The sequence below is a fragment of the Dermacentor andersoni genome, chromosome 1 (genome assembly GCF_023375885.2).
Source record: "Dermacentor andersoni chromosome 1, qqDerAnde1_hic_scaffold, whole genome shotgun sequence".
Lineage (NCBI taxonomy): Eukaryota > Metazoa > Arthropoda > Arachnida > Ixodida > Ixodidae > Dermacentor > Dermacentor andersoni.
The window spans coordinates 178,176,448-178,195,482 of record NC_092814.1 but is presented as its reverse complement, the minus strand read 5'-3'; the positions used below and the strand labels follow the sequence as shown (position 1 = coordinate 178,195,482).

Below are 19,035 nucleotides of genomic sequence, written 5' to 3'. Positions count from 1 at the left end.
ACGTGTGCTCATCCCTGATAACACATGTAACCTCAGTTATGTTACAGATTTTTCTCAGCGCTTGCAAATCATATTTGCCATTGTTTCGGCATTTACAATGTGTATGAGTCTAAACCTTCGTTTTTTTCAGAAATGTTTCTATGTACTGATCTATTTACTGTATATGCTATTTATTTTGGAGCAAGTGATTCTATGGTTTTCTTTTCTTTGTTGACTTCTGGTGTAAGCCAATTTTATTGTTATGTAATACTTATTGCATATGTATCTTCTGCTTTTTCGAAATCTATCCCGTTGAAGCAAAAGTAATGCTTTGGAGACATGTGTTCTGAATAATTGAATTTTTTGTTGCTGTGTGCTGTGTGTTAAAGATATGTTCGGCAAATATGTATGTGAATGATGTCATGCTGCCTTGAACTGTAGGGGCGTAGAGGCTCTGTCAGGCATTTCGCCTTTACCGCTGCCCCCTACACGGAGAGAATCCGTGAAACAAATAATAAATAAAACAAAATGTGGCGTATTGTCAGTAGACGCGATTTTGCGATTCTACAAAGCGCTGCTTCTTGGATATCTGCTATGCAGCTTACCTGTACTTACCAATACTTGCAGAAATAACATCCGCACAATGGAAAGTGCTCAGGCCCAAGCACGCAAGGCTTGTCTCGGACTGCCGCGCTGCGCATCAACAGTGGAAACCACTGTACTTGCCCAGGATTACTCAGTCATAACCCCCATTACTTCATGTGTGTTCAGAGCAGACATCAGGCACCTTTACTTCCCACCACCACGCCTCAATGCCAGAAGAGTATCTGTCTGTGCCTCTTCTCAGAAGGTATCATGCACGACTGCATGCCTACAGAATATGTGCCTACCGAGAGAATGCTGGCACTTCCTTGGCCACCTCCTTGGTGTTTTGCTCGACCACAAGTTCGACGTTCAGTGCCAGAAATTCTGACTAAAGCAGGATTAGTGTCGTCAGCTCTCAAGCAGCTATCTTTACTCCTGCTGCACGATTAATACAAGGACTATCTTCAGATTTACATCTAGGACCGACAACTGTGGGCGGATATGAATGAGCTGTGATCTTCCTCCTAAAAGCCGTCAACAATCAGTTTAAGACTTCTCACCGGACAACGTCGACTGCTGCACAGTTTGCTGCACTTCGCAGTGTACTTCGTATGATTCATGATAGATCATCACTAAAATGTAGCGTCTTTACCGTTCATAAAGCAACCCTGCACGGTCTATTATCCGCTTTACGGCGTAGGCCACAATACCAAATAGACCTCGAAATAAGATAGCTTTATTAGCAACTAGCCAAGAAAACACACACCGTCACTTTTCAGTGGCTTCCAGGCCACTGTGGCATCTTGCCCAACGAACATGCTGATGAAGCTGCTAGGAGTGCTCACGAAGATGGGCGTACAGGGACCCAGTTCGATGTCAAGAACAGATGCGGCCGCAAAGCTTTGCATGCTCGAGCGTGATGTCGCACGATCTACGTGGAATACGCCAGGTTTCCGGCACACCCGTAGGCACCGCCTGGACCCATTCCTCCGACTCCACATTCTGTCTGAACTATCTCGAATCGTGACAACTGCGCTTTGCCATCGGTGGCTTGGAGTGTCTTTTTTGAATACTTAAGCTTGCTGCATCGGAATGGCTGACAGTGCTGCTTGTGACAATTGCGGCAGCGAGGAAACCACTGAAAATGTCGCCTGGAATTGTCCTGGATTGAAGAGGCAGTCACTCGCTACAGGTTGGCACGCCTCGAAGAAGGGCCGTTTTCTGAGCAAGCGATCTTGGAGTGGCGGCTTATACGGTCCTCACACCAGAAGAAGACAAATGCACTGCTGAAGTTCCTGTGGTCAAGAGACCTAATTTAACTACTATAACACTTCCGCGTTCTGTGTGTGTCCGTGTGTATGTGTTTTCTTTCTGTCTATCGGCATGCACTTTGATTTTTTTTATCCTTCCGTTACCCTGACCCTTTCCACAGTGCAGGGTAGCAAATTAGATGGTTATCTTCTGGTTAACCTCTCCGCCTTTCACATCCCATTTATTTATCTCTCTTTAGAGATTGTGCAAATAATGGATTATTGTCGGAGCCAGTAAGCTCTTTTCTGATAAATAAAAAAAAAATGTTCTTGCTGTTGCGCTGCTGTTAATGGATCTGTAACTCCAGCTGACATGTGCGAAAGAAGGACCAGTTTTTAAGTGGGCACCATGAAGGAGCAATGAAGGCATAATGCATTTCAAACCGTGCATATAAAAAAATAGAAGCACATTTCATGCTCAGGTCATGAGGTTTGCTGTTTCTCCTGAGTGGGGAGCTTTCTTTACAGCTTTAGTTGCGCTCAAGGATGCAAGAAAACCTCTAGGGACTCACCAATGTTGTTGAGGTCATGTCCGGCTTCTTTGCCGTATTTGCGCAGGTAGATATCCGTGAGCGAACCGACGATTACGAAAGATATACACGAGGCCATGAAGTACCTGCATGCACGCACGAAGCGAAGGGAAAGTTGAGACGATGGATGGCCATCCTTCGCATCGTACTTTTCGCCACGACTCGAAAGCTTTTTTTTTTTTTTTCACTCGCTGCACAAGAAAGAGGAGAAAGAAGGGATCCCAGACTTACATGAGGGCTTTCTCCGTAGTGCTGAGCGGGGTCTTTTCCTTAATCACGCAACCTTTGACGGTGGCGTCAAAGCCGTGTTGGCCAACCACTGCGGCGTAGGCGTGAAAAGAATGGAATTCATTATTAGCACATGAAGAAGAAACTGCTACTTGTTGTATGAAAAGGAGTAATGTCTTGACGCATTGCGCCATTTCCAACAAAACAGCTCATGCAGAAGCGGCGTACATAAGGTTCTTAAAACAATATTACGCGAGTAGCTTAATGGCTAGTAAATGAATGCAGTGGGCGACGAATGAAACTCACGGCTATCCTGGTTTAGAGATTGGGAAAAAGAGAGTGAGAATAACCCCTAGAAATTAATGCACTCAAAATATAGCCGTTTTTTGAGCGTTATACGTTATAACCATCGCGTACCGTTAACATAAGTGACGTCGTGACCGTAAACGCGGGCTTGTGAAACCTTGTTGTGCTGTATGGAATTGCTTATATTTTTTAATACGACAGCTTCCTTTAGCTACTTCGGTCACTTTGGATGGTTGGATGATCTCGCACAGTAAACAGTGGCCCATACCCAGTGACACAAGTTGTCTATACTAGATTAAGCCACTAGGTATGTGCTCGCTGCTGTCTTGTCCTGCAGAAAACATGGGCCACCGGGTATGCGTCCCGCAGAGGCAACTTTGGCACTGTTTATGCAGCATTGGTACAGGCCCTTCTTGGCGGACACCTCAGAATGATTGTGCCAAAGTGATACAAAGGGTACGAAGACATAAATATATTAACGCTATAGCACCCCATCCGAAACAGGCACATCCATGTCGAGCCCGGCCGCTTGATGAATAGTCTTTGCAACGTTGTGAACAGGATACCCCAGATTGATAGGGAGCTTCATATGGGGTGCAGTGATCACAACATATTGTCACGTGGTAGTGACGGTGAAGAAAGCAGCAAAACTGTGAATGGCGAAACTAGGGTTTTGTTGGGCGAACTTGGGCCCTCAAAAAGAGGCTGTACTCAAAGAAAAATAATAGCGGCGAACACGGTCAGCGGGTCGTCGAAATCTGACCAGCGGGTCAAGCGCGTCGGCTTTTTATACATAAGCCATCGAAGGTTCCACAGTTATCGCTGGTGCCGAAGACGTCGGACGACTCGCCAAGGTACCTTCCCTACCGGAGGCCAGGGGGGCCTTCGCCTCCCGTCGCTTCGATAGGAGCCTGCAGAAGAGCCCGATCTGGTAGCGGCGAGAGCTCCGTCATGACTACGCCTGACCTGACACCGGGCCAGACGCCACCGACTGACCCTGAGAGCAATCGTGACTGTAAGCGATACAAGGCTACAGAAACAGACGACGAGTCTACGCTTATTGACGATTGTGACATAGCTGACATCACAGATCTGGACGATAAAGGCTTCAGGCTTGTGCGTCACCGCAAGAAGAGGATCGTCGGAATCCCAGTGATTGTTACGCCTGCCACAGAAGGAGCCGACCTGAAAAAAGTAAATCCCATTGTTCTGTCTACAGAAATTAAAAAAATTCTTGGCGCATCGCCAGTTAGGAGCCGATTTACTGCTCAAGGAGCCCTGCTTCTAGATGTACAGACAGAAGAGCATGTGAATTCCCTTCTCAGCTGCAAGTCAATCTCAGGGACTGCAATCTCAGCACGAGTGCCCAATTCGTAACTGCAAAACACGTGCATTATTAGAGGAGTACCGAAGTGGTACACTGACGAGGAACTGTTGCTATACCTAAAACCACAAGGTGTTTACCATGCAAGGAGAGTCACGCGACGCGTCCAAATTTTCGAAACCGATTGGGAGTCCAGGCGAACCAGCTCCGTGGTTCTTACGTTCGCTCCAAATACAGACCGTCCAGAGAAGATCAACTTGGGCTTCAAAAGACACGAGACCATTGACTACGTTGAGACACCACCTCGGTGCTTCAAGTGTCAGCGCTATGGACATGTGGCCAAGTACTGCCGTGGTGAGCAGCGGTGTAAGAGATGTGGAGGACCACACGACTTCAAAACATGCGCGTGCAGCGAGAACTTTCTATGTGCAAACTGTAGTGGTGGTCATCCAGCTAGTTATAGCAAGTGTCCTACGCGGGCAGCGGCAATAAAGCGTAAGAAAACGTTTATCTTGGGGCCAACAGGAAACGATGAGAAAAATACGACGAAGAAAAAGACAGAAAGTCACAGAGAGTCAGACGAAATCAAATGGAGCTCAAAGAGTGAAACTGATTTTCCAAGCCTGAAGCCTTCTCCAGGAATCCAGGACACAGTGGTGCCATCGCGCAGCGGACCGGCTAAAGCAGTCAAATCAATGAACAGAGGCCCCGTAGACGAGAAGACTGCTGAACAACCGGAACAGCTAAGTTATGTGTCTGTACTGCAGCGACCCCAATCGCGTTGCGATGAAAACACACCACAGGAGGACTGTCAGCAGGTGCTACGTGCTCTTTTCAAGGCCTTGCGATCACACATAGAGAAGATGCTGGCGAGCTCGATGAAGGAAATGCTCGAAGTAGCTCTCGAGTCAGTGATTCTAAGCTCTGCCTCTTTTTAAAGCACCTAGCAATATAGATGCGGTCAGGACACAATGTTCACCATCTCATCCACAGGTGCCACTTATTATGCAATGGAACTGTGCGGGTCTTGCGTGTCATTTACCTGAACTGTCGCTTTTCTTACGCAACATGCCTGTGCCCATATTGGCCCTGTCCGAGGCTGGTCTTCCAAGTTCCAGATCAATTGCTGGTTATGTCGCACATGGAAACCAAAGTATTCCGACATTTCCGAACGGAAGCGTCATGCTATATGTGAGACGTGAAATACCACATTACGTTCTACCAGTTCAAGACCTTTGCAGCAGTGCTTTGGAAGTCACTGCTGTACAAGTGCGGCTGGGAAACCGAAGCCTCAGCGTGGCCTCCGTGTATGTGAGCTCTCGCCTGAAGGTCTCGATGGGAGAAATTATAAGAGACCTCTGCAGCCGCTGCCCAGCTCCTAGGATTATATGTGGGGCCTTCAACGCACACTATACTCTCTGGGGCGACAAGGCGACTGATGCACGTGGAAAGCAAATTGTTAGTGCTTTAAACACCGAGGGACTCTACGTGGCAAATGACAAACAGCCAACGTTTTTTCGACCCCCGGCCTCTTACAGTGTCATTGACTTGACGTTACACTCAACGGACATTCTCGCATCGTCAACGACTAGTAAAGATAGAATGGGCAGTGATCATTTTCCTGTCTTCGTTAACATTGCTGGATATAGAACCAACGGCCGAAGATCCTATCCTGTGACGCATTGGGATACGTATAGGGACGGCCTAAGCTAATCATCTGGAGACCTGTTCGCGGACATGCTACGTAGCAAGAGATTGGCTACCGCTGAGCTGAAGCTACCCGACCACTTCCCCGTTCCGGATCAAAAGTTCAAAATTCTATGCGCTGCCCGTAGAAGAGCGAAACGAAGGCTGATGAGGACGAAGGGCGACCCACCAATGAAGACTACATATAACAGGATTAACGCAGTGATTCGACGTTATACAAGGAAACTAAGAAGAGATCAATGGGCATCATTTTGTGCAAGCCTATCGGTCTTCACGCCAGTTCCACGGATATGGTGGGTCGTTAATAACCTTGCTGGAAACTTTCGACCAAACAAGCCATTTGAAGCCCTCGCATTGAAGTTAGGCAAGGCACTCGCTTGTCTTGCGAATGCCTTCGCTGAAATATACTCTTCCGGCAGGTCAGCCGGCACAACGAACCCGCCTCCGCCGCTATCGTCGTCTCTAATGGATGCTCCTTTCACACTCAGAGAGCTGGAACTAGCTATGAGCAGGCTCCAACGTCGCTGTGCGGTGGGACCTGACCTTCTCAGTAATCAGATGCTGACTAACCTACCGGTTGAGAGACGGCGTGATTTGCTGGCATTTTTTTAACCAAGTCTGGGCCAGTGGGGCTATCCCACATTTATGGAAGGTACCATGGGTGGTACCGGTTCTGAAGCCTGGAAAGAATTCTGCAGCTCTGGAGTCACACAGACTGGTATCACTGACCTCGTGTGCAGCGAAGCTAATGGAGAAAATGGCGTGCACAAGACTCACTTGGTATCTCGAGCAGGGTCGAAAACTACCATCGTGCATGACTGGGTTTCGGCAGCGTCTAAGCGCTCAAGACAATGTGCTGGACCTGCTAAGCCACATAGAACATTACAGTGCGGATGGCCTGTCGACACTTGCTGTTTTCATGGATGTTTCTAAGGCTTACGACTACGTGTCTCAAAGAGCCATCATCAGCCAGTTGCAAGTTATAGGCGTCACGGGTCATCTCTTGCACTTCATACATACGTTCCTCAATGATCGTCGCATCAGAGTTCGTCTTGGCGACACTTTGAGCGATGAAATACGTATATCTCGCGGTGTGCCACAGGGGAGTGTTTTATCTCCCTTATTATTTAACATTGCCATGAGTAGCCTCCCAAGAGTACTAAACCATCGAACAGCAGTGAAGATATCTATATATGCTGATGATATCTGCATATGGGTCTCCGGCTACCAGCATCGCCGCCTCGCACGAATAGCCCAGGGAGCAGTAAAAGCCATTCAGGGCCACTTGGCAACGATTGGATTATCACTATCAGCAGAGAAATCATCATTGGTACTATTTCCTGGAGTGAAAAGAAAATCTACACGCTTGACGCTGAATTTGGACGGATACCAGATTCGACAAGTCACCAACGTCCGATTTCTGGGCGTAACCTTAGACCACAGGCTACTCTGGCGCCGCGGTGTTGACCACGTTGTGGCGTCATCGTCACCCAGGCTACATGTGCTCAAGCGAGTCGCTGGCATACGCTGGGGCAACCACCCGACGTCGATGCTACGGCTACATACAGCGTTGGTTACCAGTCGAATCCTGTATCAGCTACCTCTGATGTCACCCTTAGACAGCCAATACGAGCGCTTAGAAGCCATCCACAGAAAAGGTATCCGACTTTGCCTTGGAGTCCCTCAGCCAGCGTCAAACAAGAAAGTGCTCTACGAAGCTGAGTCACGACCTCTAGGACTTCAGGCTTCCCAGGCTCTGATGATCCAGCTCCTACGATTGAGTGAGTCTACGCCCGGTAGAGCCCTCTTACGGCGTATAGGTAACAGGCCGCGCTCACATTTTTATGCAGCATTGAACACGCTTCGCGTATTAGGATTGTGCTGCTAGAGACAGAGGGAAAGGATAGAACCACCCTGGACATTCGAGGACATCACATGCAACTTAAGTGTACCACGATTTCAATCAAAGAGCTGCATTCCATCTGCGTGAGCCAAGTCATTAGTCCTGGAACACCTGAACACGACTTACCCGAATCACCTACAAGTATACACAGATGGCTCTGTCAAGGCAGACGAAGACCGCTGTGCAGCTGCCCATTCTATATTCCCTCTCTAAGATATACGTGGTCTGACCGTCTGGACTGTATAGCCTCGACGACAGTTGTGGAAGGCGTAGCAATAGCTTCTGCTCTGCGCAAATTAAAGACTTTGCCTCCGCAGAATGTGGTTGTCCTTACGGACTCAAAGGCCGCATTACAACAAGTATACCGTGGTTTGCCATCCCTCAAGTTCCCACGCAAATCACTAGCCATCGTGAAAGAACTCAACAACAAAGGCTTCACAGTAAAGTTTCAGTGGATTCCTTCCCACATTGGTATCTCAGGAAATGAAAAAGCTGATGCGCTAGCATACGCAGCGCTCTATCATCCTCCCAAAATCAAGGCTCCAAAGAGTAATCAAGTGCCAAAATCTGACATTCGAAATCACTTTGCGTCGCTTTGGGTTCCACCGCATATGCCTTGCGGAACCAAGAGATTGCACCGAGAGGAAGCCTCACTTCTATATCGAATAAGGACAGGATCTGCTAATACACCGGCCTGGTTATTTAAAACGGGGCGAATCGATTCTCCGAACTGTACGGCATGCAACGAGACAGGACAAATTGAGCACTTCTTGTGGTCCTGCCAGCAATTCCAAGATGAAAGAGACACTCTCCTGAAGAATCTGCAAAACAAGGACCTTCCGCATGCGCGCCTGCAACACCTTATATTTCCCGAGGGATCAGTTATAGCCCGCAAAGATACTTCACGTCTCCTCATAGAATTCTTAAGAGAGACTGGTTTGATGGACATATGGTGAAACCCTCCAGTGGTATTGTGCGAGACGCTCGGGCGGAACAATTGCCGGCCTTGTTCGCCAGGCTACATCCGCCTGTTGCTACAATTCACCACCACCACCACCACGCTGGTGCCCGCGTGTCTTCCAGAAAGTTCTACATCATTCGCGTCGTGCATACATGCAATCAGATTACACATGGTTCGGTCAAAACAGACAACGGATAAAACCATCGATGACATTCCAGAAACTTCCAATACATGCCGGCGTGTTCGGCGCTGAGGGATAATACTTGTTAGACGATGAAACGCGGTCACTCGTTATTCGCTTTCAAAGCAAACAGACGTGACCTCCTATAAACCAGGAGAGCGTTTGATTGGGCTTTTCAAACAACGTCGGGGTGTACCGCCCGATGCTTGTGTCGGCGGTTACGTAAATTTGACGTCAGAAGATGGGAATAAAAACAGATTAGAATGGTTTTACGTTATAGCGTCGCTGTTTCCAATCTAACGCATGCGCTGGTGAATGCTTAGTGCTGATTATTATCAAATACGACACAACATATACACTATTCTTTCTAAAGCAGTCGTTTAATTTTTTTACATTAATTTAGTTAATAAATAAATGGGATACGAAAAAAAGGTTTTAAGAGCGAATATACCACTTTATTTCGCGCAACAATATATACGAAGATTTTTTTTTCTTTTTCTTAGTGTGTACGTGCCCATACAGCCTTTGTCGCAAATTTCTAAGCCACTCCCCGAGTGACATGATCTCTTGCCGAGCCCTATTGTAGCGTCCTTCTGGCACGCCCGGTTCCCTGAAATAGAACAGATCAAGAAGTCCTGTCCCCCTCAGTCTTTCCCAGTGCGTCCTCCAGAGAGGATGTCCAACCAGGCAGGCTTTTCTTGGAATCTTTTCACAATTATTGTACAAGAAACACGACTATTTTTGTTGTCGTTGCAGTTTCACAGTTATAGGTCTTGCATGTGAACAACCTTGCGGCGCGGTCAGTAGTCAGTGGTGCATGAGAGTTCAATGACTAACTTAATTTTTGGTTCGTATGACAATTATTGCCAAATTGAAGAAAGAAAGCAACTGTTTTATGAGAGCTACTTAGTTGCTTAGCATTCGTCAGTAACTACGCCCTAGAACGAAAGTGATCCGAAGCGTCCGTCATCGAAGATCCATTTGCCTCAACTAATCATGCTATCATAAACACCAAGCACTCATTTTGCCTTTAATTTTATATTTGGTGACGCATAAGCCATCAGCGTTTATTCGACTTGGTATTTCTTCATATAAGTGCTAACGAACTAAAACCAGCTGCAACGAATTGAATAGTACAGCACGCGCCAATATTCGCAAGGTACCCTTCCTGCCTCTTCCTTTCACCGACGTATTTACACGCCGTACTGTAAAGCTGCGCAATTTTTCTGGGCCGCAATTTCGAAGACGGACGTTTCGAAAGGCATGTTTCACAAGACGACTTTGTTGCGCTTTGACAACCTTAGAACCAAGCCGCTGTGAGAGTCTGGCTTCTAATTTAATACACGCAGAATTGGTACGCGTGGGGATCATAACGCGACCTCTTCCCCCTTTCGCAGCTATTTCATGAGTGTGAGCTGCAATTATTTTTCTGGTCGCTCTTTCTGTTGTAAGCAGGGGCCCTATAACGTAAAACTATTCCAAACTTTTCTGTTCCATCAGTCTGGTTATGCATGGTTAGACCGAACAAAACAGAAATGATAGTTTGCGATTCTACACCTTTTCGCCATCAAACCTCCGCAACAGGTCAAAAGTTTTCGGGCTGCGCCCACTTCACCTGTCTTTCAAGTGACGTCAAAACACCGCGGAAACTTACCAGGTCAAATTGACGCGTATGCATTAAAGACGAATTAATATTTGAAAACGCGGCAATTCAAAAATAAACACGGATGGAGAAAAGACAAAACGGACGAGCGTTGACTACGATATGCACGTTGCAGTGTGATCCTTGCGTACTCGAAGTAGACCGGAACTTCAGTCTTCCCAGCACCTGTTGCCAGAGGAACTCCGTTGTTTGGCCGCCAAGAACGGGAAGTGCACGCAGCTCACGTTGGCGGGATGAAATGTGCGCCCTACTGTAGATTTGCACACTCAGAAGATCTCGGTACACACACGCTTGGCGTCTCCATTCAGGCCACAAGATTTTGACGACCAGTATTCCATGGAGGACGGATGGCGAGAGTCCACCGAACAACACGCAGACTTCTTGAGGTAGTCGCTTGGCGCGGAGACAGAAAGAGAGTTCGCGAGCACGGCATACTGTTCACGGCATACGGCATGACATCTTGTCTCCATCCGTGTCTTTTTTGCGCTGCCGCCTTTTCAAATATGTACCAACACGCCCGATTCGCCACATGTACTAATATGCCTAATAAAAATGAATTTTTTTTTTTTTGGAATAGCGGGAGACTGCCGCATTCTGAAAGAAATAGAAGATGGCTGCCTGCCGATCGCTCTAGCACTGGCTACTCGGAGCTGCCGGGGAGAATGGATTCATTTGCGTGTTCCTAACAACTAAACATCGGTTAACCATTTGCATTACTAAATACGTAGTGATAACCTATTATTGTTGTATTCTGTATTCTGTTTTCGTATTATTTTCTAGCAATGTGTTTAAACTATGCCGACTTGCAACCCCCCCCCCCCCCCCTGCTGCAGTAATGCCACTACGGCGTTGCAGAAAGTTTTTAATAAATAAATAAATAAATAAATAAATAAATAAATAAATAAATAAATAAATAAGCACGTTACGGGGCAGTACAACGTTGTTGAGCCCTTTAGGCAGGTACACGACATTGACAAATTGTCTTTGCTGAGGATCCGTTTCAGCTGCATTTTTACTCTTCCGTTGCACGCCATCGTGATTTTCTATCAGACACCGAAAGCGAACCAAGAAGAAGCGGGCCAGTCGCAGACGCAGGCACCGCCCTCCACATAAGAGAGAGACAGAGAGAAAGCTTTTTATTGAAAATGCAGTGTTTAGCCAGAGTATTTTCGCCTACATGCTACTCTGCAAGGATTGAGACGAAGGCGAAGAACGGCCCTAGAACAAGGTAGGTAGAAGAAAAATGAAAAAAAAGAAAATCATGCAGGTCGTCCGATGTTACCTACTTTCACGGTGCTAGCCCGGCGCCAACAAGACATTCTCAACTTCTGCATGCTCCTCGCCTCTGGTGAGCCAATTAGATAAGAAAAGCTGTCAACTAAGACAATGTCATTCACTTTGAAAGCAAACAAAAGTGACCGTCTATAATCGAGAAAACAAGAAAAGCGTTCATTGGCCTGTTCAGACAACGCCGTTCAGACGTCGCCGGTTACGTAAGTTGTTTGACGTTAGGAGATTGGAATAAACACACATTGGAATAGTTTTACGTTATAGGGCGCCGCTTCTTGTCCAGTCTACCTGTTTTTCACCACGGCCTCTTTTGCAGCCTGACAAGCAAGATATGCAGTCCTGAGATGAGTAAGAATTTCTGTTTTCATCACTTACTCGACAGAGCTATCGACTCTGCATTGTATTTATCAGACCACACAGTAGCAGCTGAAAGAACCGCAACTAAGAGCCATACATTTTCTTTCTTTCTAGTTTTTGGTTCGTGGCACACGCAATGTGAATTGTAGATGTACTCACGCGATCCAATCAAGAACTGGAACTCGGTTGCAGAGCAGGCTGATGGAAAACAGACCCCTAGGCGAAGGCCGTGCGCCATGTCGTTGTACATGAATCTGAAGAAATCCAGCTTTGCCTGCAAATAAAATTGAAAGGCAGTATAAGTTTTCTTGACCTCATGAAAAAGCGCGACCTGCAGAATGGATTGAACTAGCTTGTTTAACAGGTACCAAACACTGATCAAAAGCTTTAGCTGTGGCATGAGGCCGCTAAATGCCCTAAAAAAAAAACAACACAGAAGTAAGTTCCGTTAGCAGAAAAGCAGGGAGAGCGTAACGGCTCTTTAAATGGACGAAAGAGGGAATTTGGGAGATCCTAAAGCTACACGTGTTGAGTAAGGGGAATGGTCTTGGGGGCGAAAGTATTCGCGGTGCATTTTGGCTTGTGTGTATGATTCTCAAGAATTTTTCCTTACATGTTTCAGTAGTTTTTGTACGAGCTCCTAATCGTAGGGGTCTTTCCATATTCTTCACTATATCCAATCTTTCTATACTTCTGTATTTTCCGTTAAATTAGACGCATGTTCCTGCAAGCTGCGCCCGCTCTACTGACGCCGGCATCTGGCCACGCGTTTCGGCCACCTGGTAGGGTTATTTTGATGGCTGGCACGTAGCTCGTCAGTGACGCCAGCGTCCGCCTGCGTATTATACAGTGATGCCCTGGTCATACGGCTGCCCAAAGGCTCCGACGCCGGCTTCGTTGCTGGCTCGTCTTGGTTAACAATTTGATATCGACCACGCCGTAATCGGCCTTCGCCGACGCTGCATGAGAACCATTGTAGAACTCTCCTTAGTAACATCGCTGTAAAATATTCCTCTCATGTTAGCGGCAAAGTTGGTGACTAGTTCTAACGTGAAGATTATTATTATTATTATTATTATTATTATTATTATTATTATTAATATTATTATTACTATTACATATGAAAACACATAAATACAGAGAGAGGAAAGTAGTGAAGGAACAGGCTGCCACCTACCACCGAGCGGGCCACAAAGCCTTTAGGAAGGAGGGATGATAAAAAAGGAAGCTGAAGATAAGGAGAAGGAGTGTATAGAATAAATAAACAGCAAGATGACAGGCCACAATGACCAAAGTAAACCAAGAACATACGCGCAAGAACCGAAAAAAAAAAAACGCGCACGTTGCACTAATCGCAGAGGGATGTACAAAGACAAAGTTAGCAAACAAAATATTTCGTCGCTTGCAAACTCGCAAAATGGAAGCCAAGCCACTTTCTTGCAGAAAAGTAAGGAGCGTACAATGAGCCTGGTCGCGTCGAGAAGCACAGCCACTTGGATGCAGGCAATGATCAAGTGTACACTGGAGGCCAAGTAGGCTATAGTTCCCTAGTAGCGACGTGCGCTGCGAAAGGAAAGCAGGACACTCATACAAGGTGCTCCAGTGGCTCGCAGGAACCACAAGAAGCACACGAAAGACTGCCTACACGTCTTTGCCAGCATCATCATTTAGACACCAGGACACAACCCTTAACTTGAGCAGTAGAGCCCCAGCACAACGAGGCAAGCCTCGACCATGAACACGGGCAGGAAAGGCTGCGTTTGTAACACGTTGCTCTAGTTGCTGCTTGATTAAGCACCTTCGCGTCAACAGACGAGCATCCTCAAGCCTATACAAAATTTCCGGACAATCACATTCGTTGTGAGCACAAGAGAAAGGCAGCCGAACGGCCTCTTCGTTTCCAGCGATACTTACGTGCGAAGGTATCCACTGGCCGACGAGGAATACTCTACGAAATGTAATTCTGCTGGCCAGTGGGACTTTCGCCGCATAATCCTAGCCATTACATTGCTTGGACGTAGGGACCACATTATCGATCCCTCCTAGCCTTTATTAGATCCGCAAATCTTTCTTTTCATTCATTTAATCATCCTTATTCGCCCGTCTCCCATACCCCTGTATGCCCTGAGGTATGCCCTGTATGCCCTCGCATTAAAAAAAAAAAAATCTGCTGGCAGACTCATTGATGCTACGCATAACTTGGTGGTCAGAGTCACTTCTCTGTAATATGCTGAAGGCAACGCAGGAGTCCGTAAGGATGAGAACCTTCAATGTCCTTAACTCTTCTTGCATCTACTTCAGAGTAGCATCAATCGCTGCCAGCCCTGCAGTTGTTGATGATGCTGGATGCGGTATGCGAAACACCCATCGGATGTCAGTTGTAGGGCCGAAGAAATCTACAGAGGCGTCCTGGTCATCGCCGTATACAGATGCGTCTGTAAATAATTTAACATAATCTCTAAATCTTCCGAATGAGTGTGACTGAGCGAACTGCATCAGCGGCGGAACCGGCAGTGAAGAATTTTCGTGCATATCTGGAATCGCAAGATAAACGGAGAATAGACATTTGCTGAAACCTCCCAAAGATGTAACTAAAGTGGCACCTTCAGAACTCCCTACAACGGTTTTAAACAATGATACCATTTTCCCCACGCGAGAGAATGGATGCTGAATCAGTCGATTAAGAATCGCTTGGTCATCCGATGCGCGGTGCAGACGCTCGATGTGACGAGGAGCTCTGCAGGCTACTTGCAGTGTCAGGGGAAACAGATGTGCTTCAGGAAGTAACGGAACTTATTGTGCCTCGCGAGGTAAGCCAAACATGACTCGGAGGGCAACCCGGTGCTCCCGTTCCAGTTGGGCCATCAAACTTGGCGGCACATTCAGGACTGCAACGCATACATCACTCCAGATAGTACAGATAATTGATAGTACAGATAGTACAGATAAGATGCAGCCTGCCCCCCCCCCCCCCTCCCTGGCAGTCAAGGTAGTCACATATTTGAGGAGGGACTGTGATTTGCGCCGTAGAGATTTAACTGCACGGGGCCACGAGAGGTGATCATCAATAATAAGACCGAGGTAACGGTGTTGTGGTACCCATCATATTGGTGTCACGCCACTGTATCGTCGGCTAATGGTTCGACGAGCACGTTGTCAGGGACGGTATGCAATTGCAGCTGACTTAGCAGATGAAATCTGCAACCCAACTTCATCTAAGTACTATGCAGTGATATTCAGAGCTCTCTGCAAGCTTACACGAAGGCTTGGGCCAAGGTGCGAAGGGCTACTTATCCAGAGAGCGATGTCATCAGCATAGACAGCTATGGCTATTGGGCTGCCACATTCCTGAGGCAAACGCCTTGGGAGGCCAGCAAAAACGCAGTTAAAAAGAAGAGACGACGAAACGCTGCATTGCGGTACACTACGCATCACATTGCGAGATTCGCTTATGGCTCCTCCAACGCGCACTTTCATTCTGCACTCTGATAGAAAATTGCGAAGAAATAGAAGCAGATGGCCCGAAATTCCAGCGGTGGCAAGTGCGACAATAACCTCCTTATGTGGAAAAGAGTCGAAGACTTGCTGTATGTCTAAAACTAGCATATATGCGGAATGGTTGTTCTCTCGAGCAAATTCAAGCGATGATACAAGGCTTGCAATGCTGTCCAAGGCTGAACGACAGCGACGAAAGCCGCTCATGACATCAGGAAAGAACTTCAGCTCCTGCAGCCTGACATCTAGACGAAACAGTACCATTCGTTCCATCAGCTTGATAACATTTGTAGGACATGAGGTGTTTTCTAGAGTACCCGGTATCAGCGCGGGTGATTTGCAATCATCGGGGATCAGGCAGGTTCGCTACACTTCGTTATATTGGTCCAGTATACATTCATGAAAAGGTTTGTGAATGTCTCGTAAGGCTTGGTAGGCAATAGGGTCTTTACCTGGGGCAGTGCGGCGCTTGCAGAGACTGAGCGCTTGGCGCAGCTTCTCGAGAGTGAAGTCTACCTCGTCCATTTGGCAAGCAGGGCCATAGCAAGTAGTTGCCGTTCAGATAATCAGAAAAAAAGTTGCCGTTTGTGTTGTCACTTGACATAGAAGAGACGAAAAGGTCTGCAAATGCTTCTGCAAGAATTTTCCGTGACTGGCCGGTCGCTATGCACAATGCTGCCGTTGGGTGCTTACAGATTTCAGGAGTGCAGCGGGTCTTTATCACGCACCATACACTTCCAAAACTACCTGCATAATGCAAGGAATTACGGCGGGCTGCCCAGCTCTTGCGACGAAGCTGTTTTGTATGCCGCCGTATGGCTGCATCAAAGCGGTTGTACAGCGTGCAGTCGGTGCTCCTTTTAGGGCGCTGTGCTTTCCTGTAAGCGCGGCGTCGACAGGCGCGGAGCTTCAAGAGCTTAAGATCGGGGTTCGGTTTATCTGTGCTCCGCAGTCGTCATATCGTAGATCACCAACTTTAACAGACTGTAATGTGATGGCGCCTATGAAATCAGCTAAAGAAACTTGTCCCAGTTTGTCACTGTGTAGCTGGAAGTCTGGCGGCTCGAAGTATGTCGTGGCGTCAACCAGATAGGTAGGTGATCTGAGCCTCATTGGTCAGCTTCGCATGACCAGGCCAGGGACGCATCTCTTGCTGATATCGTAAGGTCGATGGTGGAATGCTATTTTCCTCTGCCCACAAATGTAGGTGATCCGTCATCAAGTGTTTGAAGACTATGTTTGACAATAAGATCGTGAACCTCCACTCCATGACTGTCTTGTGGATGGCAACACTAGCGTGGGTGGTGAGCATTAAAGTATCCACATAGCACAAATGGCGGACATCAGCGAGAGGCTTAGCACTCTATGTGTGGTGTCCGAAGAACGTGTAGGTCGATTGTATATGCTTGCCACTTTCGTCGTTGCACCCCTGAGGCCTACAGTAACTGCTGTACACTCGAATTCGGCGTCACAGATGCGGTCTGTATCAAGAACTGTTAAATCTATGTCAGCGCGTATGTATATTGATGCTTTCCAAGCATTGCGTGAATGCGGAGCATCCACGCACTGAAAGCAGCCACATGTGAACACGGTGAAAAAGAAAAAAAAAAGAAAAGAGAGAAAGGACAAAATTTTCCCATTGACGCCAGATTCAGAGCGAGGCTGCATGCCATTTTAATTGATTGAATACATATTTCAATAACACCTGCCTTATGATTAGCAATGATTTCAAAACATTCGCTTTTTAGAAGGAGGGGTGTTCGGCAATGAAGAAGTTTTCCTTGAATGCATCTTGATGGCGTATTAAAATACCCTAAGACCGCATAGTGCTTGACCTTATAGCCTTCTATACACTTTCATGCTACTCATCAGCGTGAAGAGCACAGAGCGAGGTGGTCGAGCCTAGTTCCGGCGCCAGCCGCCAGTCGGCAGTGCCAATTCAAAATAGAGCGCTTGAATTTAAAGTGAACGGAAACATCAGCCGGTCAGCAGTCGAGATAAGCAAGAGACGTTTGCAGTATTGGTGAAAAAAAAATGCTGGGAAGAGATTGATACGACCGGATCCGTTACAGGCATAAGTAGCCGTACGAGGTAGATAGAGAAGTTTTGAGGACGAGTAACAAGAATAAGGAGATGTATAAAAAATGCTACGATGAAAAATGTGTATAACATACCTGATTAACTCAAGCAGGCCAGGGGCGCTATAACGTGAAGCTATTTTAAACTTTTCTATTCCAATTCTGCAGTCAGCCCTCCGCGATAGGTCAAAAACATTTTGGACCCCCCCCCCTCTCCTGTCTGTCACGCGACATCACGAGAATCGCAGTAGCTCCCCATCTGATATGGCGTGTACACTTTCATTATGCATGATTGGACTGAACAAAAGAAACATAGCTATTTCTCATTCGACGCCTTTTCGCTATTAGCCCCCGGGGCTATTGGTCAAATGTTTTCGGGCTGCGCCCACTTCACCTGCCTGTCACGCAACGTCACAAAACCGCGAAAATTCACCGCGTCAAAAGGACGTGTACGCGTTAAAGATGTATTCATATGCCGAACAAAACGGAATTTTTTTTCTGAATAGCCGCAGGCTGCACCGTTCCGAAAGGAATAAAATATGGCTGCCGCCGATCGCTCATGCACTGGCTAGTCGCACCTGCCGGAGAGCATGGGTTTATTTGCGTATAATAAAACTTTCTGCGTGGCCATGTAACGTTTTCCAGCACTTTCGGCACGTTTACGACCTCGCTCTGCCAACTCTTTCTTGCTGAGGATCCGTTTTAGCGGCATTCTTAACGTTCTGTTGCATGCCGCCGCGATTTTCGACCAGTCACCGCAAGCTAAGTAAGGGAAAGCGGACCAATCGCAGGCGCCGGCACCACGCTCTTCATCCGGTTATCTATTTTCAGTGTGCTGGCTCGGCCCCATCCAAACCCTCTCCACTTGAGCGTGCTCCTCGCCTCCTGGAAGCCAATTACCAACGAAATAAAACCACTCAATGTAGGCAATGTAATTCGTTTTGTACGCGAAAAATAGTGACCTCCTATATATAAGCTAAGAGAGCGTTTGATAGGGCTGTTGAGGTAACACTGCAGGTCACCGCCCGATGTTTGCGTAGGCGGTTATGCAAATTTGGCGTCAGTAGATTGGAATAAAAATATATTAGAATAGTTTTACATTACAGGGCCCAAGGTGACTATTTATCTACTGCCCAGT

At 47.0% G+C, this 19,035-nt stretch overlaps 1 protein-coding gene across 1 annotated transcript in view; it reads right to left on the bottom strand.

The window, feature by feature from the left end:
• The window catches only part of LOC140217877 (nose resistant to fluoxetine protein 6-like), an 87,835-nt gene that overhangs the window by 32,263 nt on the left and 36,537 nt on the right, over positions 1–19,035 (bottom strand). The window contains exon 3 of the mRNA XM_072288063.1: positions 2,412–2,582. Coding sequence (XP_072144164.1) covers positions 2,412–2,582 — 171 coding nt within the window. The remainder of the gene's footprint in view (positions 1–2,411; positions 2,583–19,035) is intronic.